A 24,008-nucleotide genomic window follows, 5' to 3' on the forward strand; every position below is an offset into this window, starting at 1 on the left:
TGTTTTCAATAAAGCTTGTATTTCTGGAATGCAATTCCCATAGTATATTGACATGAGGAAAATTTTATTTGCTTTTAAGTAGATGATCCATTTTGGTATTACCTTCCAATTTTTATCTAAATAGGTGTTGGCGAATGAATCAAATGCCATAGATTTGGCAATATTTGCCTGAGTGTCCCTGCAGTGTGCTAAGACACAATCAAGTAAATCTTTTGGAGACTGGAAAATTTTATTAAATATACTAGAATTTCCTAAGGCATTGGCTGGCTACATTTAGCTGTTGCTAAGCTAATTGGAGGAGTCCCTGGGTGATCCAAATGGTTTACATACTCGGCTGCTAACCAAAACGTTGAGGGTTCAAGTCTACCAAGAGGCATCTCAAAAGAAAGGCCTGGTGATCTACTTTGGGAAAATGAGCCGTTCACAGTCCCGTGGAGTACAGTTCTGTGCCGGCACACATGAGATCACCATGAGTTGGAATTGATTCGCCAGCAACTGGGAAGGAAAAATGGGGAAAAAAACCTAATTGGCACATAAGTCAATGAGGAGATGACATCTTTTTTCTCTCACTAAGGAATTATTGGTGGTGTAGTGGTTAAGAGCTTGTCCACTGACCAAAAGGTCAGCAGTTTGAATCCACCAGCCTCTCCTTGGAAACCCTATGGAGCAGTTCTACTCTGTCCTGTAGGGTTGCTATGAGTCAGAATTGACTCGACAGCAATGGGTTTGGTTTTGGTTTTCTGGTATAGCCTTAACTAAGAATAACAAAATTGTTAGATAATTGTAGACTTTGTCTGAGAACTGCTGATATTTTTGCCGCCCTCCTGACTGTATGTTACCCAACTCATTCGGCCTGATGGTGTTAGAACCAAATAATTTTTATAGATTCATACACAGAGAAAGTTGTCTACCAAATGTAAATGAGATATAATTCATAATGTTTATACTTGGAATATTGCTTAAGGTTTAATGCAAAGAGTTTGGAGAAGATTATTCTCTGTTTTCAAATGGGCAGGATTTTCTTTTTAAAATTAAGGTGAAATTTGGAAGTTTGAGGATTTGCATATTTGTTCTAACAGCCCAGCAACAAATTTAGTGAAAAGCCTTGCAGTCACAGAGAAATCTGATGGATTCTTTTTTCCCTCTAGAAAATTAGTCCTACAACATGTTTCTTTTATAGTATACTTTCCTTATAATTAATAGCTTATTTATATTAAAACTTCTCTTTAGGGAGTGATGATGAGTACAGTGATAGTGGTATGAGTTGGAAAGGGATTGGTGACCGTTCTTTTTATCACATCATTATACCCACAAACCCACTTCACTGGTTATCTTTAAAACTCCATGAATTGTTTGATTTTCTAGTAGTGTACAATGAGCCTTTTGAAATGGACTTATATTCGTATTGTTTCAAATGCTGGGAAATTTATGTTTTCACAAATATTTATATTCTAAAGCTTAGTGTTAATTATTTTAAAGGTTAAATAAGCAGTGTATTTACCCACAATAAATGAGAAAATGCTTTACAAATTAAAAACATAGTCATCATTTTCTTTAGAGATTAATTTATGTGCAAATTTACATAAGTAACAGACTACATAGATCTGTCACAGTTCAGTTATTTTTTAAACTTGCCTATTGCTGTATATGTTAGTGAAAATTCAGAAAAACTGTTTTAGTTTTGAATAACAATCTACTCTTCATATTAAACAATATACTTATGATCAGTAGCCTACTTATAATAAAACTTCCCTTTAGGGAGTGATGATGAATACAGTGATGATGATGACATGAGTTGGAAAGTGAGACGTGCAGCTGCTAAGTGCTTGGATGCTGTAGTTAGCACAAGACATGAAATGCTTCCAGAATTCTACAAGACTGTCTCTCCTGCACTGATATCCAGATTTAAAGAGCGTGAAGAGAATGTAAAGGCAGATGTTTTCCATGCATACCTTTCTCTTTTGAAGCAAACTCGTCCCGTGCAAAGTTGGCTTTGTGACCCTGATGCAATGGAACAGGGAGAAACACCTTTAACAATGCTTCAGAGTCAGGTTGGTTTAAACTGACAGTTACAAAATCATGATAATAAATGTGATTTTATTTTGAATTATGTTTTTATATATAAATGTGAGTTCCAAAATATCTTTAGAGGAATAGTTAAGTACTACCTGATTAATACTGCTACTAGAAGTGTTAAGCTGATGTGGGAATTGACGCTATCTGGGATATTTTTATAAAGTAGTGCATAAAGTGCATAGTGATACTAAAAACTTTCTCATCTCAGTTGAAGTATTCTTGATTTTACCTGGTAGACTGTTAAAATAGTCTAAGATTTAGTAATCTTTATCTTTGACATTAACAGAAATCTTAGAGCTGTGGAATCAGACTATTTGTATTTATAGCCAATGTCACTCCTATTTAGCCGTGTGATATTGGCAGGTTATTAAGTCATTTTCCTAAACCTCATCTTTCTCATTTGTAGTAAAGATTTACTTAGAAATGCCTACCCCGCAAGGCCGTGAGAGATGTGGTCATATGCACAGAGCATTTAGTGTAGTGCCTACTATGTGGTAAGGGCTTGATATATGCCAGTTCTTATTATTAATAAAATAAACAATTTCCATTTTAGAACATTTTTACCAAGATCCTAAACATTCTAAAAAGCTCCCATTTATTATTTAGTATACGCCTTGTGTTTTCTTATCTTACTCTATTTTCTACAGCAGCCTATGGGTTATATAATGTATGTGAATTTTTATTGATTATAGAACAAATGTTGAGAGGGACTAAACAACTAAACTGCAGGAGGAGAGCATGCACATACTGCACCTATCTTATTTTCAAGTAGTGTACATAAATTGGTGATAAACTTACTCATAATGATGAACATTGAAGATTAATTATAGAAGGAAGTGAGATAAAATGTGTGATGACATAAGCAATTAAGTTAGGGTACAGAAGTTAGCTACTATTTAGAATAGTAAAGTAGTAGTGAAATTTTTTGATCCTATGGCAAAGTAGATCAGTGTTTTCTTTTGTGTCTGGTTTTCAGATCATTGTTCAGTTATGGCAAGCATCTGTGTAGTTTTTAAGTCCTACCTGCTTTGCTACTGAAGGATTTTAGAAGCTCTGTCTATATTCCTGGCAGCCCTAAGAACTTTCAGTAGAAATCCCACTGGGTTTTATTGACTAACAGAATGATAGAAAATTTAGAGCAGATGTCTTCAAATCATACACCTGCTGCTTGTAGCTGCATTTGAAGTGAGATTGATTTCATTGTGTAAAAATGGAATGGCCTGACCTCTCACTCCATAAGAAGAATACAGATCCACAATCCAAGGCTGATTGCTGTGAGACAGAGGTCAGACTTACCTCCTCTCTCCACCATCTTTACCAATTCTGACACTAGCCATTCGTCCCATGGCACTCTCTACTTCTCTGCTGAATTTGATAATTCATTGCAATGCCCACACAGAATTCACAGGCCATACTCAAAGTTAGGGGGTTTATCAGAGAAGTAACAGGTTACAGTTCAGGTTCGGGAATGCTCAGGATATATTGCTTCCATCAGGAGAGCCTCTCCTCAGTCGTGCCCGCAGGCAGGCCTCTTTCTGGCCCATTGACCTCTGCCCTGCTTGGGCAAGTGTTACAGAGCTCTTTTAGCTTTGCTGATAAGTGCCCTGAGGCCCCCCACTCTGCCGGTAAGCCTCGGCTTGAAGGTGCTCAGCAAACCTAGCTCCACCAAGTGCCCAGAGGCACACTACTCTGCCAGCAAGCCTCCTGCCTGAAATCACTCAGCATTCTTGCTTCATAGGCTGGCTGTCTCCTGCTGGTCTCCTGGTTCTTGCCACGGTTTCTCTGCCACTGCTTCTCACCTTCCTCTGGTGTTTTAGCTCCACCTCTCCATCCTGGTTCTGCTGCCTCTGCTGTCTCTTTCTGTATTCCGTGCTACAGGTCCTCTCTCTGTCTCCTGGACTTGGGAGGTTCTCAGCACAGGAATACTGAGTCCAAAGGACGAGCTGGCACTCCTGGCTTTTCTTTCTTGGTGATGTTGAGATCTTCTCTTCCTTGCCTCTGGGATGGCTCATTTTAAGCCTAGTGGGATGACAAAACTGACCAATCCCCTTGTTTTAGTTTTTATACCTTATTTAAGAAACCCTGGTGGCGTAGTGGTTAGAGTTCGGCTGCTAACCAAAAGTTCGGCAGTTCAAATTTACCAGGTGCTCCTTGGAAAACCTATGGGGCAGTTCTGCTCTGTTTTATAGGGTCGCTATGAATTGGAATTGACTCCACGGCAACGACTTTTGTTATACTGCATAGTCTCATACAGTTATTGTGTGTGAGTCACAAAGACTGTGGCCAGATGGGCCGTATTAGGTAATTCATTGTACTGCATGTTACAACAGCAAACTGGGGGGAGAAAAAAAAAGACTTGTTTGGAGGTTGCTTTTCCATAATTTGTCTTTTTTTCTTTGATGTTTATCTGTACTATTTTTGTTCAAAGTACCAATTATAAATTATGCTCCAAAATTTTGGTTGAAAAACATCTTATTTGGTTAGATTTATATTTGGTCTCATGCTTTTCATAATTAAAAATTAATCAGGGAAGACTGTTTTGTTAGTCTGTGGGAAGCTAAATGACAACTTCTCTCCATCTTTTATATATCGATATCAAGCAAATAAATTATAAGGGAGCATGTGATACACGCACCAAACTGTGCTCATATGTAACGTGTTATTAGCAGCAGCAATAACTGAATTATGAAGTTAATTAAAAAAAGTACATTCTTCCCTTTGTCCCTGTCCCCCAAGTTCACGTTAAATGTATTATGGGAAGTAACCAGTGCTGAGCCAACTAACGAGTATGTGATAATTACAGGTCCCCAACATTGTTAAAGCCCTGCACAAACAGATGAAAGAAAAAAGTGTGAAGACCCGGCAGTGTTGTTTTAACATGTTAACTGAACTGGTAAATGTATTACCTGGGGCCCTAACGCAACACATTCCTGTACTTGTACCAGGTATGAGAGTAATAGTAAATCTCATTGAGGACCTTATTATAGATTCTTTATCAAGACTTAGATAAGTTTGAAATAATTGTTTCCTTCAAAAGGAAAATTTGTGACAACTTAATCTGCATAGAACTAACTTCTTAATCTAACCATCTGGGGCACTTGAAATTAGAAATTTGCAAGTAAAAAGTTTAAAGTCTTTGGCTGTAATATTTATCATAGGTTGTGGAATTTCTACTACTTTAGGGGATAATATGATCAGGGAGAAACTAGCAGTATTTTAGGGATTGGTTTCTAATTTTTTCTTAAAAGTGTGTGCCGAAATGATTGGATTTTTTTGCTGTTGGTTTTTTAGGAATCATTTTCTCGCTGAATGATAAATCAAGCTCATCGAATTTGAAGATTGATGCTTTGTCATGTCTATATGTAATTCTCTGTAACCACTCTCCTCAAGTCTTCCATCCTCATGTGCAGGCTTTGGTCCCTCCAGTGGTCGCTTGTGTTGGAGACCCATTTTACAAGATTACATCTGAAGCACTTCTCGTTACTCAACAGCTTGTCAAAGTAATTCGTCCTTTAGATCAGCCTTCCTCGTTTGATGCAACTCCTTATATCAAAGATTTATTTACTTGTACCATTAAGAGGTTAAAAGCAGCTGACATTGATCAAGAGGTCAAGGAAAGGGCTATTTCTTGTATGGGACAAATTATTTGCAACCTTGGAGACAATTTGGGTTCTGACTTGCCTAATACACTTCAGATTTTCTTGGAGAGACTAAAGAATGAAATTACCCGGTTAACTACAGTGAAGGCGCTGACACTGATTGCTGGGTCACCTTTGAAGATAGATTTGAGGCCTGTCCTGGGAGAAGGGGTTCCTATCCTTGCTTCCTTTCTCAGGAAAAACCAGAGAGCTCTGAAACTGGGTACCCTTTCTGCCCTAGATATTCTAATTAAAAACTATAGTGACAGCTTGACGGCAGCCATGATTGATGCAGTTCTAGATGAGCTCCCACCTCTTATCAGTGAAAGTGATATGCATGTTTCTCAGATGGCTATCAGTTTTCTTACTACACTGGCAAAAGTGTATCCCTCCTCCCTTTCAAAGATAAGTGGATCCATTCTCAATGAATTAATTGGACTTGTAAGATCACCTTTGTTGCAGGGAGGAGCTCTTAGTGCCATGCTAGACTTTTTCCAAGCTCTGGTTGTCACTGGAACAAATAATCTAGGATACATGGATTTGCTGCGCATGCTGACAGGTCCAGTTTACTCTCAGAATACAGCTCTTACTCACAAGCAGTCTTACTATTCCATTGCCAAATGTGTAGCTGCCCTTACTCGCGCATGTCCTAAAGAGGGACCAGCTGTGGTAGGTCAGTTCATTCAAGATGTCAAGAACTCAAGGTCTACAGATTCCATTCGTCTCTTAGCTCTGCTTTCTCTTGGAGAAGTTGGGCATCATATTGACTTAAGTGGGCAGCTGGAACTGAAATCTGTAATATTAGAAGCCTTCTCATCTCCTAGTGAAGAAGTCAAATCAGCTGCATCCTATGCATTAGGCAGCATTAGTGTGGGCAACCTTCCTGAATATCTGCCATTTGTCTTACAAGAAATAACCAGTCAGCCCAAGAGGCAGTATCTTTTGCTTCATTCCTTGAAGGAGATCATTAGCTCTGCATCAGTGGTAGGCCTTAAACCGTATGTTGAAAACATCTGGGCTTTATTACTAAAGCACTGTGAGTGTGCAGAAGAAGGAACCAGAAATGTTGTTGCTGAATGCCTCGGCAAACTCACTCTAATTGACCCAGAAACTCTCCTTCCACGGCTTAAAGGTTACTTGATATCGGGTGGGTACCTAGCTTTTCTGATATAAAAAATTTTGTTTTACTGACAGTTGATTGCCTTGAGAGATGCCTAATGAAATTAAAACATGTCTGTATTTTATTACATGTAGAAGCTAAGTATATGATGAACAAGTACTACTTTATGTTATGATATGGAGCCATATTCAAATGACATTTTGTTGTTAAAAAGGATAGAGAATAACCTAGATAATGATTAAGTAAGTCTGTTCTAGTTCCTAAGGTCATTATATTTTAATGTTACTGTTAACGTCTTAAAACATGGAAAAGATAAATCTCTCTTGAGTTAAGAACCTCCTAGTACCAACTATAACACTAAAATTGGTGAAAGTACTTTGTTCACATGAAGGCTCCTAGAAGAGTTTTCAGATCTTTAGTTGGTCTCCTTTAGACAGAAGGTAATAATGGCCATTCATTCTTAGAAATTGCTTTCTGAGTGAAATATTTGAAGATCTTATTATTGCCCTCTTGTTAGGGTTAGATACCTCACCGCAGCTCCCCCAGCCTCCCTTCTTCCCGGAGATTATTTCTTTTGCGATCTAATGGGATTATATTTCATAAGGCTGGCAAACTTTTTTCCTTTAGTGTCCTGAGAGCAATAAGAAATACTCTTCTTGGCCAAAGAGAATTTTAAGGAATTGAAGGCACTGTTGTTATTTGAAGTCGTTTGAAAATGATAAAACTCTCTCGGTTTTTGTGGATTACATACCAATAGACTTCCAATTTATTTTTAATTAGGTTCATCGTATGCCCGAAGCTCAGTGGTTACAGCTGTTAAGTTCACTATTTCTGACCATCCACAACCTATTGATCCACTATTAAAGAACTGCATAGGTAAGTGGAAAAAAAGATAAACATAGTGATCAGCTTTTTTTTTTTTGATAGAGTTATTGTCAAGAAACTCTTAATTTTAGTAACAGAAACTATCAAGTTGTTAATTAAAATGCTTATGAGTCCAATAATTGTTTCATTAAAAAGACAATTGATAGTTATAAATTTAATAAACTACCTTTGCCTATGTTCTGTCATCCCTTACTTTGAAATTGTTACCAGATGATCTTGCAAATAACTAATTACCGAATACATTCAGATGTCTTTAATGAACTCTATATCTTATTTTTGGGACCTACATTCTAGAATCGTCAAGTGATGGAAGGGTCCTTATAGGCCATTTAGTTCAGCCCTTCACCCCATTTGACACTCTGCTATACCTTTTCTTATGATAGGTTGTCTGCCTACTTTAAGTGACCTATCCATTGTGTGACAGTTCTAATTTTTAGGTGATTGTTTTTCTTTATGGGAACATAACTTCTCTGCATATCTTCCCTCTCACTTCCGTTCCATTCTTGTAATTCAGAATTAAATTGCTTTCTTTTTAACATCACAGCTTTTCAACAATTTGGAGATAAGAGTCGTGTTCTATCTTCATCCTCAATCATCCTTTTTTGACCTAAGTGTTCCTGGTTTTCTTATCTGTTCCTCATTTGACATTGTTTCCAAAGCCCTTTCCCCTCATCACCTTCATTCTGAATCCTTATAAGCCCTGGTTTCTCAGTTCTTCATTCTATGTGTGAAATGTACCAAGAACAGGCCTATTTCTAGAGTAGGCCTGTCTCCATTTTGTGAAAACGGATATGTGATCTTACCAACATTGAGGTCCCTTTAGTCTTGGTAGTATAAATTACATTTTTTACTCGTTGTGTAAACTATTGTTAAAAAGCTTTCCAACATCCTATACTTTATATTCTCTTTTTAAAAAATATAAATGCAAATTTTTACATGTATTACCACCCACTGGTGTCAAGTAGAACTCGATATAGGACAGAGTGGAACTGCCCCATAGGGTTTCTAAGCAGCGGCTGGTAGATTCGACCTGCCAACCTTTTGGTTAACAGCTGAGCTCTTAACCACTTGTGCTACCTGGCATGTGGTTATTCTAATCTATTTCACAGTTTTTGACTAAACATCAGCACTATTTAGGCAGGTTTTTAAAAATTGACATTCTGGGACTAATGAATTGAGGACCACTGATCCTAGTCTGTGTCACCATTTTGTCCATAATAAGAGCAATATTTGAGATGCTTTACTGAAAACAGATATATACACTATTCTAATTCTTCTTCTAATCTACCAGCCTAGTGATTCTGTGCAAAGGGGTAAAGAGTATCTCCTAAACGTTGTTTTTTATTTTTTTTTTTTTAAATCTGATCTGAACTTCTGTGGGTGTCAGCACTGAGTTTACGAATCTACAGTGTGCAGTACCTTATTTTCCACTCATTTTTAAAAATTGCTGTTGTGTTACACTCAAGTTTTCTGGCACCTCTCCTTTTTCTACCCAGGTATTCTAAAATGTTGCTGATGGTAGCGTTGAGATCACGTAACAATAAAAAATAGGTACATGTGCATACTTCTGTGTACCAGAAACTGTGTTCAGCAGTATATGCTATTTATTCTATCCAGCAGCCCTAAAGGTTTATAATCCTCATTTAGAGACTGGAAACAGGCTTTTGCTTAAAGCAACTTGCCCCAAATCATACAGTTAAGAACAGTTGGAATGACCATCTGTGTGACTCCAAGGATCTCAGCACTGTAGTATCTTCCCCATCCTTGGGAGAGCATGTAGGCTTAAATCTGTTTGTAAAATAGCTAGATGTGCTCTTTGACTTTTTGTTTTATGTTAGGTTTTCTCTTTCTCCTTTTATATTCTAGTTATGAATTCATGTATTTGTTGTTAAAGGTGGAAGTAAAATAGAACTTTTGGAGAGGCATATTTGCTTCATTATCTGATAAATGATCTGCTTAATAGTATCCTGTCTGTCATCACCTTGTTCATCTTATTTTGAACTTAGTTTTAAAAATTCTTTTTTGTTGTTTTTAGACAACTAATTTTGAATTCTATGGAAAATCATTCAAGTTGTTAGTCTTTTGTATCTACTGACGCTGTCACTTCTCTATGTAACTTATCTCTATAAAGTGTCTAAGTAATACTGGGGAACTTTAGGGGCTTTTGCTCCATGCCCTTTGCATTATGAATGGTGAGAGTAGGTTATCAATGAAAATCTACCCAGCCTCAGAAGTGATAGTTTCCCTACTGCCAAAAGAAAGAAATATCATGGGTTCACTTAGTATTTCATTGGGTTCTTCCATGACTTTCGTTCAAGAAATAAAACACCAACAATAATAAACTATCAATTAAGGAAAAAAAAATGCATATTGTATTTTAAGACTACAGTAATTGTGTTGTTTCTAATTTTAGGTGATTTCCTAAAAACATTGGAAGACCCAGATTTGAATGTGAGAAGAGTAGCCTTGGTCACATTCAATTCAGCAGCGCATAACAAGCCATCGTTAATAAGGGATCTTTTAGATACTGTTCTTCCCCATCTGTACAATGAAACAAAAGTTAGAAAGGAGCTTATAAGAGAGGTAAGTTAGTTAGATTACACTGTTTATCTAAGCATATCTTTTACTTTTTAAAATTTTTATTGTTAAATAAATATTACATAAAAATGCCATGTTAATTACATTCATAATTGTGTAACCATCACCACTCTGTATTTCCAAATCTTTTTCATCACCTCAAAGAGAAACTCTGTACCCATTAAGCAGTCATTCCCCATTCTCTTTTCTCTTAACCCCTGGAAACCTTTATTCTACTTTCTCTATGAATTTGGAAACCCTGGTGGCCTAGTGGTTAAATGCTATGGCTGTTAACCAAGAGGTTGGCAGTTCGAATCCTCCAGGCACTCCTTGGAAACTCTGTGGGGCAGCTCTACTCTGTCCTCTAGGGTCGCTATTAGTCGGAATCCACTCGACAGCAGGGTTTTTTTGTTTTTTTTTTTCCTCTATGAATTTGCCTATTCTGGATATTTCATATAAATGAAATCATATATTTGTCTTTTTGTGTCTGACTTATTTTACTTAGCATAATGTTTTTTTCAAGGTTCTGGCTTATTTTACTTAGCATAATGTTTTTTTCAAGGTTTGTCCATGTTGTAACATGAATGAGAACTTCATTTCTGACGGCTAAATAATCCATTGTATGTATATACCGCATTTTATTTGTTCATTTATCTTTGATGGATACTTGAATTGTTTCTACCCTTTGGCTGTTGTGAATAATGCTGCAGTGAACATTGGTGTACAAGTATCTGTGTCCCTCGTTTCAAGTTTTTGGTATATACCTAGGAGTGGAATTTCTGGGTTATACGGTAGTGGGTTTTTTTATGGTAATTTTATATTTAATTGTTTTCTATAGTAACCAGACCGTTTTACATTCCCACCAGCAATGCTCGAAATTCAGTTCCTCCACATTTTCGCCAACACTTACTTTTTTCTTTTCAAGATTAGCTATCTTAGTGGGTATGAAGTGTTACCTCATTGTGGTCTTGGTTTGCATTTTGTCTTTTAAGTATATACACACGTTCTTTCTTGTTTTAACAGGTAGAAATGGGTCCATTTAAGCATACAGTTGATGACGGCCTAGATATTAGAAAGGCAGCTTTTGAGTGTATGTACACACTTCTAGACAGTTGTCTTGATAGACTAGATATCTTTGAATTTCTAAATCATGTTGAAGATGGTTTGAAGGACCATTATGATATTAAGGTAAGAATTTTGTGTCTATTTATAGAATGTTTTAAAAGAATACTTTGCCTTTCTATAGTGACTTCGACCTCTTAAAGTTTACTTACATGTAAGTGAGAAAAAGCAGTGGTTAAGAGTTTGGCTCCTAACCAAAAGGTCAGCAGTTGAATCTACCAGCCACTCCTTGGAAACCCTACAGAGCAGTTCTGCACTGTCTGTAGGGTCGCTATGAGTAGGAATAAACTTAACGGCAGCAGGTTATCATGATTTTAGTTAAGTATGTTGTAAACTATAATGTTTAAAGGTAATAACCAGTTGCTGTTGAGTCTGTTCCTACTCATGGCAACCCCATATGTGTTAGAGTGGAACTGTGCTCCATAGCACCTTCAATGGCTGTGACCTTTTAGAGTAGATTGCTGGAACGCCAGTCAGGCAGCCTATAAAGGTAATAGTGTAGCAAGGTAACATCAGATGACCTACAGGAAAAATCTAAAATGCTTTTCATCGGAGGAAATCAAGTCTAAGTGGATGGAAAATTCTAAGAAATTCTCTGTGCTGGCTTGATTAGTGAATAGTCCTCTTGCTCCTTCCCCTTAAAGGAAGAGCCCAGATGTTTTTTGCTGTTCAAAGTATAAATTTGTGACCTTTTTGGTCTGTCTCAATAGTGGATCATGGAGACCTGATGGCACAATGGTTAAGAGCTCAGCTGCTAACCAAAGGGTGGGCAATTCTCATCCACGAGCCACTCCTTGGAAACCCTGTGGAGCAGTTCTCCTCCATCTTGTAGGGTCGCTATGAGTTGGAATCGACTCAAGGGCAACAGTTTTTGTTTGTTTGTTTGTTTTTTAATATTGGATTATAGTAACTACGCATGGAGGTTTGTCTTAGTTCCCCAGCATGTCTTGGTAATTCTCTTGGACGGTTTTTGGAGCTAGTCTGATGAATGATAACTACATGTGTGTTATTTACTTAAATAAGTGGTTTTTCTTTTCCAATGCAATCTACTGGGTTTAATATCAAGAGTTTTGTTAAAGGCCAACATGAAGAACTATCTTCAGATATGCACAACAGGCTCTGTAGAAGTGCCTGGAGCAGCAAGTCATACCACTTCCTAGATTTAGAACGTGAACTTTGCTCATAACTGCTTTATTTTTCTGTTTGTTTATGCCCCTTTTAAATGTGAACAGTATGAGGGTGATATGAAAAATAAAAAACAGATACATTGTATCTCTCTCATCTACTCTTCCATTTAGGGCTTTTGGCTGAACAGGGCACAAGTTGTAGTTGAGCGGTAATTCAGCCATACTAGCAAAACTCCAATTCCTATGTTTCCGTATGTAGTGGTGACGTGACCTTCCTAGAATTTAATGAGGAGAGCGCAAAAAGAAGTTAACAGGGTAATTCTATGAATTTATAGTCCAAGAGAAAAATGATTACAGGTTATTGGGTTTTATATGGATTAATCTGAATAACCAGTCATTTCTTTTAGGAAAACCTAAGTCAATAAAAAACTTATTATAAAGCTTTTCTTCTAATTCAGATTTTCAACCCTGATACACATGAGAATTTACACAAGGGGGGTTTTAAAAAATAAACTGTGGCCTTGTCCTGATGGGTTAAATAAAAATCTCTCAGGATGAGGCTAAGGAATAGGTAAGTGTCTGAAGCTCCCCTGGGTGATTCTAATGTATAGCCAAGATTGAGAACCACTTTTCCAGCTCTTTACTCAAGGACCACATTATAGATGAGGTCTCTCTAGCACTTATGCCTCAAGTTCCTTGAATCATCTGTGTGATTCAGAATGGTGATTACATTAAAGTGAAGCTTTAGCATGCATGCTAATCATTTTCCTTCTAAAAGGTTTGTCAGAATTTGGATTTTGTCTTCAGAAAATAATGCAAAGTCTAAATTTTGTCCTTTTTTATTCTTAATAGATGCTAACATTTTTAATGTTGGTAAGACTCTCTACCCTTTGTCCAAGTGCAGTATTGCAGAGATTGGACCGACTTGTTGAGCCATTACGTGCCACGTGTACAACTAAGGTAATTATTGCTAGATCAGCATCAACTTTGGTGTATTCAGGATTCCCAGTGAATCCGTACTGTAGTTTTCCAGGCTTAATCATACTAACACCTTTTGTAGGAGTTGGTTTTAAAAGTTAACCTGTTCACTGTGGATGTTTTATAAAACAGCACTGTTAAATACTGTAACAATATGGCATATATCTTGAAGCACTGATGGGAAATAAAGTGTGATAGAGTCACAAAAGAAGAAGTGTTTAATTCTGGTTAGGGGTGGCAGAATCATAGAAGGCTTTATATGCGGATGATGACATTTGAAATAGACTTTGGAAAAAATTAGAAATTTTTTTTTTTTTTAGACTGCAAAAAGTACAAAGGGCTTTTCGTATAAGAATAATTACACATATATAAAGGTACACAAATGTCAGTGAATGATGTGTTTGAGGAATACTGAATAAACAGGTTGGCTAAAGGAGTCATTTCTTGGTGAGAGCCAAAGTAGGGCTTGTTAAACAGATAAGGCTCTGTGGTCCTACTCTGTGTTTCAACCATGATGAGCTCTAGATTTTTGGTTTTTATTGGAAACCCTGGCGGTGTAGTGGTTAACTGCTACGGCTGCTAACCAAAAGGTCGGCAGTTCAAGTCCACCAGGCGCTTCTTGGAAACTCTATGGGGCAGTTCTGCTCTGCCCTATAGGGTTGCTATGAGTTGGAATCGACTCGACAGCAGTGGGTTTTTATAGGAGAGCTTTGTGTAAAATATTCCTTTAAAAGAAAAAGAAAGCTATTTTTTTTTTAAAAAAAAAAAAAAAGTTTTTTAAAACAACTATCCTTATTTTTTTTTAATTTTTTATCCTTAGGATATAATATGCCTTTTGGACCTACAATAGAGTCGCTTTGCTTTGTGTATGATTCAGAAATTTTTATGTGATTCCGTTTTGTTCTTACAAGAGTTGTCTTTTATAGCATGTAATCTAAATTTACTCAATTTTACAGGTAAAGGCAAACTCAGTAAAGCAGGAGTTTGAAAAGCAAGATGAACTAAAGCGATCTGCCATGAGAGCAGTAGCAGCACTGCTAACCATTCCAGAAGCAGAGAAGAGTCCACTGATGAGTGAATTCCAGTCACAGATCAGTTCTAACCCTGAGCTGGCGGCCATCTTTGAAAGTATCCAAAAAGATTCATCATCCACTAATTTGGAATCGATGGACACCAGTTAAATGTTTGTTGAACATGGGGACCGTTACATTGACCATGTGATGCACTGAATTGACAGGTTAATCATAAGACATGGAAAGAGGAGTGTCTAAAGGCTTCAAAATGTTCTACTTTTTTTTCCCTCATGGAGACAGTTTGACTTTCTTCCATTGTTGCTTTTGTAGCATTTATTTGAGAAATATGTATTTCCATAATCCAGAGGTTGTAAAACCACTAATGTTTTAGTGGTTAGGACATTTAAAATGGAAACTAAAAGTTAAGGTTTATGGAACGTGGAGATAGGGTCCAGTATCAATTTACCCTGTAATGTTTAGGATTAAAATGTTAAAATTTTGTGACCATGAATTTCTTTCTTTTATAAATTTTCTCTTATTTAAAAATCAAACAAAAATTCCACAAGACAAAAACCATGTTTCTTTTTCTTGTATAACTTTTGTTTCGGCAACATAAATTGATTATTAGCTGGCAGGCAAGAATATCCATGTAAGATTTGTTACATTTCAGAGAGTTTGGCAGTTTAAAGAAGATAATAAGGTATCAATTTTAAAGTACAGGATTAATAATTAATATCCCTGTTGCGCACACTAATTTTGCATGAGCAAGTTTATAAATATATATTGTCTGTAAAGCAGCATGTGCGGATTATTCATAATACAAAAGTTAAAATAAGTATTACTGTATTAGTGCAATTTTCAGATATTTATTTTTGCACAGAAAACATATCTGGAGAGAGAAAGAGGAGTAAATTTTTGAAACTTTGGTTTTCTTAATGCCAGTGTGAATTTGCAGATGTTTTCAGCAAATCAAGTCACAATAACAATTTGCCACTTTTTTCTATTACAAATTTTCTTACACATTTAAAATTTGGATATTTAAGTACTCAGTTTTTCTCAGTTACCCATTTGTGTGTGTGTATTTCCACCTAGAAGTTCTTAAAACTAGATTCTTCTTTCATTCTCTTTGGATCTCTTTATTCCTTATCTAAGGATATAAACACTGCGTGTGCTTTTGAATTTTAATTTTAGGAAAATTCTGAAGCCCAGCTGTCACAGGTTTGTTAACTGATAATGGTATTTTCTTTTAGTTGAGTTAGATTTTTCTCGTCTCTTGTAGAGCTAATTTACATACTGTATTTGGTAAGTGTTGACTACTTTTCTTGATTAAGGGATCTGTGCTGGGGGGATTCAAGGCTTTGCAGTACCTTATATTGTAGTTAAAGTTTTATTTTAATATAGCTTTTGGTGAGCTCATTTCACACTGTAGCCTCTTCAAATTTGTGGTGCTCCTGTAACAGTAAGAACTAACTTCTGAAAATAAAAGACATCTAATGCTGTGCAAACAGTTTACATGTACTGAAGGAGGCAGTGGTTAAATGACCAATTTTACGCAATCAGATATTTGAAAACTGCACCTTTATTTTTTGAAACTGTGAATTAGAAATCATTTTCCTGCTGTATTATCTGCTTTAACATTTGGATGTGCAGTAATTTTAATTGATAACGCAATGTGGTTATTAGATTAACAACTTGATTTGGAATGTTCAGACGATGATGCGTAAGGCATTGCTACCAGTAAGGATTTCGGCTAGTACGTTGACATGGAACCTTCCATGAAGTTGGTGCCGTTTCAGAGTGTGGCAGGTGATAATCTTATACCATAATTTGCATAGAGTTGTAATCAAAATTTATTTTGAAATGTTAGTATATATTATGTACTATGCATATAATGTGGTATAGATATTGTGGATATATTTAAGTATTTGGTTACATGGTTTCACAATAAATTACAATACCGCAGGCTCTAGGACCGAATAGGAGATTGACATGCATATGTTGTGTGAATGTCTTAGTTAATTGCCCAAAGTTAAATCCAAATACTTTTCATGTACTGGATTTCTCTTTAGTTTTATTTATTTTTTAACAAGACGCATTTTTTTTTTCTGAGTCTTACAAGCCAGCTTATTTTTCCAATATAGCCGAAATTTTATCTTTTAATATAAAAACAATGTTTTCTAGAAGTGAATATGGTTTTAGCATGTATGTACCCATGTATACACATAAATAGCCAAATTAGTAACAGAAAGGAATGCTCAGATTTTAAATGCTGAGTCTTTCTGATTAACTCATTACTTCTAGTGGTGATATTGCCCTGGGGTGGAAGTAGCCAGTCATTCTGCTTAATGGTATTTTATAGGTATGATTAAGAAGCTCCACTTAGTGATTCTCCACATGTAGGTTCCTCAGATGAGCTAAATTTAACAGTAAAAAAACTAGCTGTTTGCTGATTTTCGTAATGACTTTAAGATAGTTAGATCTACCTTGATTTCTTTTAAAAGAAAGTTCAATATGGGGTTGAGTTTTGAGGTTAGGTTAGTTTATGAAACTAAGGCAGAAAGGAAGTTGGTGTGGCAGGAACTAACCTAAAAATTTATTTGTACTTGAGTATTATAGTACTGAATGATAATTTTTTAAATGATGTTTATGTATTTCATTAATGATATTTGGAAGTGGAACCATCAACCATCAGGAATACGGAAGGTCTTAAAAGATTGGGATATGACAACTTTCTTCAAATGTTTGAGCATTTACATAGTTTTTGTGTAACCATAATTAAACAAATCAGTCATTTTTTTCCCTACTCTTTTGCCAGGCAAGTGGTGAAGAAACAGCATAAGGGCATCTCTACTTAATTCTGGAGCATGTTCTGATATCTTCATATCTAGCCCAGTCTCAGACATTTGAAAGTGATTATATAGTCATGATTAAAGTTTGAAATGATGACGAAATAGGCAGAATCCTCAGGCATTGAAAAATTAAGTTAACTGAAGTTGATGAGTAAGCATTGTAAGCTGTGTTTGGCCACATGACAAGGTATATAATAATACTTAGCAATGAAAAAGTTCAAGTGACGCTTTCTGTTCACATTAAATTTTAGTACAAATCTAAATTGATAAAATTGCCAGTCTCTAGATACTACGCTTAGTAAATATTTTGATATTTATTAAAGAGCTTCAAAAGTTCAAGTAAAATTCGGGTTCTATCTGTATCTTAAATTGAATCCTAAATTTTCAAAACACTGCCTCACCAGATTCATACCTCTTTTTAAAATCTTCTTAAATGGAATGTTGGCAATACAGTAATAGTTCGTTTACTGTTTGGACAAAGAATATTCTGGTCTTAACTGATTTTTCTAGTTAATTAAAATTCCTTCAATATTTTTGTGAAAAAAATGGGACACCGTAGAAGTATTTGGTGGCGGACTGCCAAAAGCTCACCTGATAAAGTAGCTTTTCTTAAGAAAGATGCAAAATGAAATCACATATTTTCCCTCTGCGAAATAGTAAGTTGCTTATTTTTTGATTAATACTAGAAAAGCAAGATTTTTGAACACCTGTACTGTAGTTTAGATTAAGATTTTTCAGCAACACATTTTTGCTTTTTGCCATCCAGAAAGTTAACTTTAAAATGGGGTTTGGTTTTCATAGGGTATCATAAAAGCCAACTTTGATTAAAACTACCGAGGTGGAAATGTCTATAACTTCACTTTGTTTGACCCCGAAATAGCAGTGTGTGTCAGGTTTCAAAATGTTTTTCAGTAGGTGGATTCCTGTTCTTGGAGTCTTGGTAACTTGACCTCCTTATACCTTTTAATTCTGATCCCAAATGATTGTCAGCGATGATTTTGGCAAATTGTTTTGCTGAGGTCTTAGAAGAGGAAAAGCTTTATATTCTTTGAACTGAAATTCTTGCCAGATTAGGGAGTTTTGCAATTATTTAGCAGTTATCAGTAACAAAGATTGATTGATACACATTGAGTGATGTTACCATAGAATGTGCTGCCAAAAAATCTAAAGAATTCTCCTCCAGAACTGGTTAATTGTACACCATGACAGGCCCACATTTTAACAGTCTATACTTTGAACCACTGACCTTTTGGTTCTCAGCCGAGTGCTTTAACCACTGTACCACCAGGGCTCCTATAACTCTGTTACTCTGAACTATTCTGTTTTATAAATACTTCTCTTTAAACTTGATAAACCCAACAGTTTACTTAGCCAAGTGCAGCTAAATGGTGTGTGGCTAGTTTGCTATAATCTTAGTCTAATATTTTAAAAAGACCTGCAAGTGTGTATTTGTTTGGAATCATTACCATTCCTGAACTAAGCTGGACTTTTCTAAAAGGCATGGAAATAAACTCCTGGTTCCATATTTTAGAAATAAAATCCATGATTTCCTCTGGAATTTATACTCTCAATAGGAAAAAATGCACGTTCATCATTTTACATCAGGGTTTCTCAATCTCTACTATTGACATTTTAGACTGGATAGTTCTTTGTTATGAGGGGTTGTCCTGTGCATTGTACAACATTAGCAGCATCCTTGGCCTCTACCCACTAGATATCAGTAGTACCACACACACACACACACCCCCCAGTTGTGACAACCAAAAATGTCTCCAGACATTGGGGCAAGAGGAAGGGCAAAATTGTCCCAGTTGAGAGCCACTGTTTCAGAGAAAGTTTTTTCCTCTTATTTCTAGCAATTTTAACCAACTGAGATTCTATACATGTATTTCTTTGGAGAAAAAAGTAAACAGAAAACTTATTTACAAAGTCAAGAAATTTTCAGCCATTCTTAAGTGTCAAGTTTTCATCTTCCTAATGAAATTTCAGTACTGCTTTTAATCAACCCATTTTCTTAAACCGATTAGAACTTCATGATTTAGTGAAAATAGATTTCCACTGATTTCAATGAATTTAAATCCCATAGCAGTGTTTTTCACCACTATAAAATGTTTTCTGCTTCACAGAAATGTTTGAAGCAGATTGAGTGTTTTGGAATTGATATTCTATATACAAAGGTTAGAGAAGACCGAGTAAATGGGTTTTCAAAACTACTAATTTACATTCTCTTCATAAGAACAGTTTGTCCAGTGATCCACTTTTTTGAACTGCTTGTTTCCCAATATAGGCAATATTCTGTTTAGCTGAGATATTTAAAGATGTGCCAAGTAATGATATTTTGTATATAATTCCCAAACAATATATATTTGAAAACAACTGCAGCAGGTTTTTGCCATTTTAGTAGGATTAGTTCATGATTGGAGACGTGTTTTCCGAGTGAGTCTTGATATCCACCTAGGGAATTTTAAAGACACTGATGGTGGTATGCAAATGTCAGGAGAACAACACAGATTGCCTAGTCTTTGACACAAGACCATTCAGTGGTTTTTCAAGCTTCTGAGCCATTTCTTTCCCGTTTGGCAGAATTGTCATAAGCCAGGGTAAGTTAGTGCCTTTTATATAGCTATTGAACTATTAGTGAGGCTTACTGGTCAGGAATTGAAGTAAACCCTGAATGTTTAGTTTGGGAATATCACGACGTATTCTTAGAAATTTTCTTTGTGGCTGAAAATCATCTGTAGCCTTAGAATCTGTTTAAAAGCTTTAGAAATTTGTTCCAGTGTCGATTTTCCTCTAACATACAATCAAGCAAAAGTTTGAAGACCTGAGTGGCTGCCCAGATGTGAACACCATTGCTTATCTGAGTACTGTCAACAGCCGCTGCTCACAGGTCTCTACAGGTCAAGATGTACAAAAATCTGGCAGAATTGGAACCAAAAGAATTTATTTATTTATTATTATTTTTTTTTTTACCATGCCTACATTCCCATAGTGGACTATCAAAGCAGGGATGAATTATCCAATAGGCAAGGTAAGCTTGGTGCTTAACTTGCTTACCAGATATCTATAGTAAACACTTGGACATTTTTCCACCACGTCCAAGATTGTGCTTCTAGGTATTGCAGGCATCTGTCTCTCCCAACCCCACAGCAATTTCCTACAGAATCGAAGCATCAAACTTAGAATCCCTGATGTGTGGATGACCCAGTAAGGTAAGCACGGGCTTGCTTGTGCCTACTAATAGTGAACAATTTAACATGGGTTTCTGCACATCAAAAACCTGTGTTCACGATTGGAGACATGTTTAATGTGAAATCCATGAGCACTATGGCTGTAGTTTATTGAGAATAGAAAGGGCAGCTTATAGGGGGCCTTGTAAACAGTTTGGATTTAATTTCAGGGATGATGGTAAGCCATATGTGCTATCAAGATGTTTCCGACTCCTAGTGACACTATAGGACAGAGCAGAACTACCCGATAGGGTTACCTCACCATTGTTGTGTAGTCAGTAATGACTCAGTGACCCAATAGGACAGGGTAGAACTGCCCCATAGGGTTTCCAAGGAGTGGCTGGTGGATTTAAACTGCCTATCTTTCAGTTAGCAGCCAAGCACTTAGCCACTGTGCTACCAGGGCTCCACCCTATAGGGTTAGAAAGGCTTAAAAACGGAGTGATGTGATCAGGTTTGTACTTTGGAAAGACGACTCTAGCCACAGTTTAGAGAATGGATTGGAAGGAAGGAAGGCAAGACACTGCTGACGAATTAAGACATTATTGGGATAATACAGGTGACAGAGTGGTAAACTAAGCCAGTGTAGTTTTGGAGTGAAAGGGTGTTTGAGATAAAAATGACCAGACTTAGCAATTGACTGGATGTTGGAAATATATATATATATATCCAATTATACTGCAATTTTTACACCCAGTTCCCAGAATAGGTGGTTTGTAGAATTCCAGCTACAATTTTTTTTTCTTATTCTACACATCCACTGTTAAGTAGCATAGGGAGTCTGCTTCCTGTCTCTGGAGCCCAGGATGACCAAGCCACCATTTGGAATGTTGTCAACTGCTGTGGCAGAGAGAAAGTAGTGAATCACATCTAGCTTTTAGTGCTTTCGCCTGACAGTGACACACGCCACTTCAGATCACATTTTGGTGGCCAAGAAAGTCATGCGGTCATACCAAAGAGCTGAATACTTAGTTACAATGTGTTGGTGAGGATACTAAGCTTGCAGTTGAGCTGGAGAGTGATTCTTTTTTTATCAGGGGTCAGGGGTGGGTAGAGTGGAGGGGTTATGTCACATTGCACACCACCACAAATGACTCGAAATGAGATGTTCCTATTCTCACAAATTCTCTCCAGCCAACCTCCCTACTGCCCCTTCCAAAGTAACAATCAAATTTTGTTCCTTTTTTAAGCTGTGGCACCCAGGCTGTGGGGAATGAATCATCTACCTCAAACACTTTTTTTCTTACTTAGCAATTTTTACATATATTTTTCCAAACAAAAACAGCAATGGCCATAAGAGGAATTTTAGTGCCAGCTGTTTAAATGTTTTCTGATGTACTTAACATAGATGCCTTCAATATTCCAACCCCATGATTCTTGCTTTCATTAAACTTCATCTGCCCTATTTCAGGCAACCACTCTGAAGGCTACAGTTTGGATATTTTCAGCCAGAGCTAAAACTCCAATAACCTACTCTAACCACCGCCTCCTATCCATCAAGTTCTGTCATATCCTTATGCCCTAAACTTTATCTTTGACCTCATAGAGACCTGCAGTCTGTACTTCCCACCCTTTCTGTGTCACCTAGCCTCCCATGTTGACGTCCTGGCTGTTTTTATAAATTATGTTTATTTATACAATTACTTCTTTTACTGTATTTTGGGATGCTCCCTCTCCCATTCCCAACATCTTCCTTTTCTTTAAGCATTACATTTAGCCCTCTCCTCCATACTCAGCAGACTACCATTACCCTCATTTCATCCAAACAATTAGGGCCAGTACTCCGGTTCTTCCACCTAAAACCTTACGCATACCCATTCCTATCCTCACCTCAGAGACAGAGTTGTTGCCTTTCAGCTCAAGGCCAACCTCCTCCCGCAGACACCAGCTCCTAGCCTCTTCTAGAATTTTGTTAGCTTATTTACCTCTTCCCCTTATCTTCAGCACCACCTCCACTGGTTCCATCTCTGCTTGATTCTCAAAAGTAAGCCGAAGTCTCTCTGGGGCTCCCAGGTCTCTAGGCTGTACTCTTTTTTTCTTCAGTTTTCCCCTCCCCCTCTATTCTTCAGCTAGGGTAACTTCTATTGATCTATCTTTAGGTTTGTTGATTGTTTCTTTTGACATTTCACATCTGCTTTAGAGCCTATCTAAAAATATATCCTGGTTATTGTACTCTTCAGCTCTAGAAATTCCAGTATTTATTGAGATTTCCTATTTGTTGAGTCATTGTCATATTTTTATTTGTAATAGTATTTATAACAGCTGTTTTGAAGTTATCTATCTGGTGAATGTAGTACCTTGGCCCATTCAGATACAGTTGCTATTGACTGCTTTTTCCGCACCTCTGAATATGGATCACACTTTTCAGTTTCTTCGCATTCTCCTAATTTTTTGTTGAAAACCGAACTTTTAAAATAATGTAGCAGCTTTTGATTCTGATTTTTTTCCTGAGGGTTGTTGCTGTTTGTTCTTACTGTTTTTAGTAACTTGCTGGGCTTAATCTATAGAATCTGTTAACTACTGGTCTACTCAGTTTTTTAAAAAATATGTTTTTTAAATTAACAGCTCTTTGAGATAATTTACATTCACTCATTTTAAGTGCAAATTCGATTTTTAGTACATTTACAGAGTTGTGCATCCATCACCACAATCTAATTTTAAAACATTTCCATCTCCCCAAAAAGAAATTACGTGCCCGTTAACGGTCATTCCCCACTCCCACCTCCAGCCCTAGGGAACCAGGAATCTACTTTCTTTCTCCACAGATCTGCCTTCTCTGGACATTTTATGTAAGTGAAATACAGTATATGTTCTTTTATGTCTTCTTTCACTGTGCACGTTTTTAAGTTTTATCTATACATACCTTTTCACTGCTGAGTAGTATCCCATCCCGTTGTATGGATGTACCAGTTTTGTTTACCCATTTATTAGTTTATAAACATTTCAGTTTCCACTTTTTTTGTTATTGCGAATAATACTGCTATGAATATTTGCATACAGTCTTTTATGGATTATTTTTTCTTCAATTTGGCTTCCTAGGGATTGGTAAAGTTACATTATGTTTGCATAGTTTAATGGTTAGCCAATGATTGTGTAGAAGTTGTGCACAAACATCTCATGCCATTAAGGCCCTCACCTTCTGTTGAAGGATGAATGTGTGGATTAAGGAACACCTTCAAAATTTGGGCAGTTTTCACATTTACCCCTGCTTTTACTTTCCATTGGTCCCTTTTTGTCTCCCAGACAAACAGATGTGTGGAGAGCTTATATAGTACCTCTGTGGCTCTCTCATTTCCAGAACTCTGTTAAATTTCTGGCTACCATCAGTCTTGTCCCAACTGGGACACCAAACTCAGGCTTGCAGATCTATAGCCTACCTCTGCTCATTTCCTC

At 36.7% G+C, this 24,008-nt stretch overlaps 1 protein-coding gene across 1 annotated transcript in view; it reads left to right on the forward strand.

The window, feature by feature from the left end:
- CAND1 (cullin associated and neddylation dissociated 1) overlaps nt 1–19,006 on the forward strand; it is a 45,718-nt gene extending 26,712 nt beyond the window's left edge. Inside the window, exons 8-15 of the mRNA XM_049883807.1 lie at nt 1,759–2,051; nt 4,880–5,021; nt 5,368–6,861; nt 7,615–7,710; nt 10,133–10,302; nt 11,320–11,484; nt 13,398–13,505; nt 14,480–19,006. Coding sequence (XP_049739764.1) covers nt 1,759–2,051; nt 4,880–5,021; nt 5,368–6,861; nt 7,615–7,710; nt 10,133–10,302; nt 11,320–11,484; nt 13,398–13,505; nt 14,480–14,704 — 2,693 coding nt within the window. The 3' untranslated portion in view covers nt 14,705–19,006. The remainder of the gene's footprint in view (nt 1–1,758; nt 2,052–4,879; nt 5,022–5,367; nt 6,862–7,614; nt 7,711–10,132; nt 10,303–11,319; nt 11,485–13,397; nt 13,506–14,479) is intronic.
- The last annotated feature ends 5,002 nt before the right edge of the window (nt 19,007–24,008 follow it).

The sequence above is a fragment of the Elephas maximus genome, chromosome 4, assembly GCF_024166365.1.
Source record: "Elephas maximus indicus isolate mEleMax1 chromosome 4, mEleMax1 primary haplotype, whole genome shotgun sequence".
NCBI classification, from domain to species: domain Eukaryota; kingdom Metazoa; phylum Chordata; class Mammalia; order Proboscidea; family Elephantidae; genus Elephas; species Elephas maximus.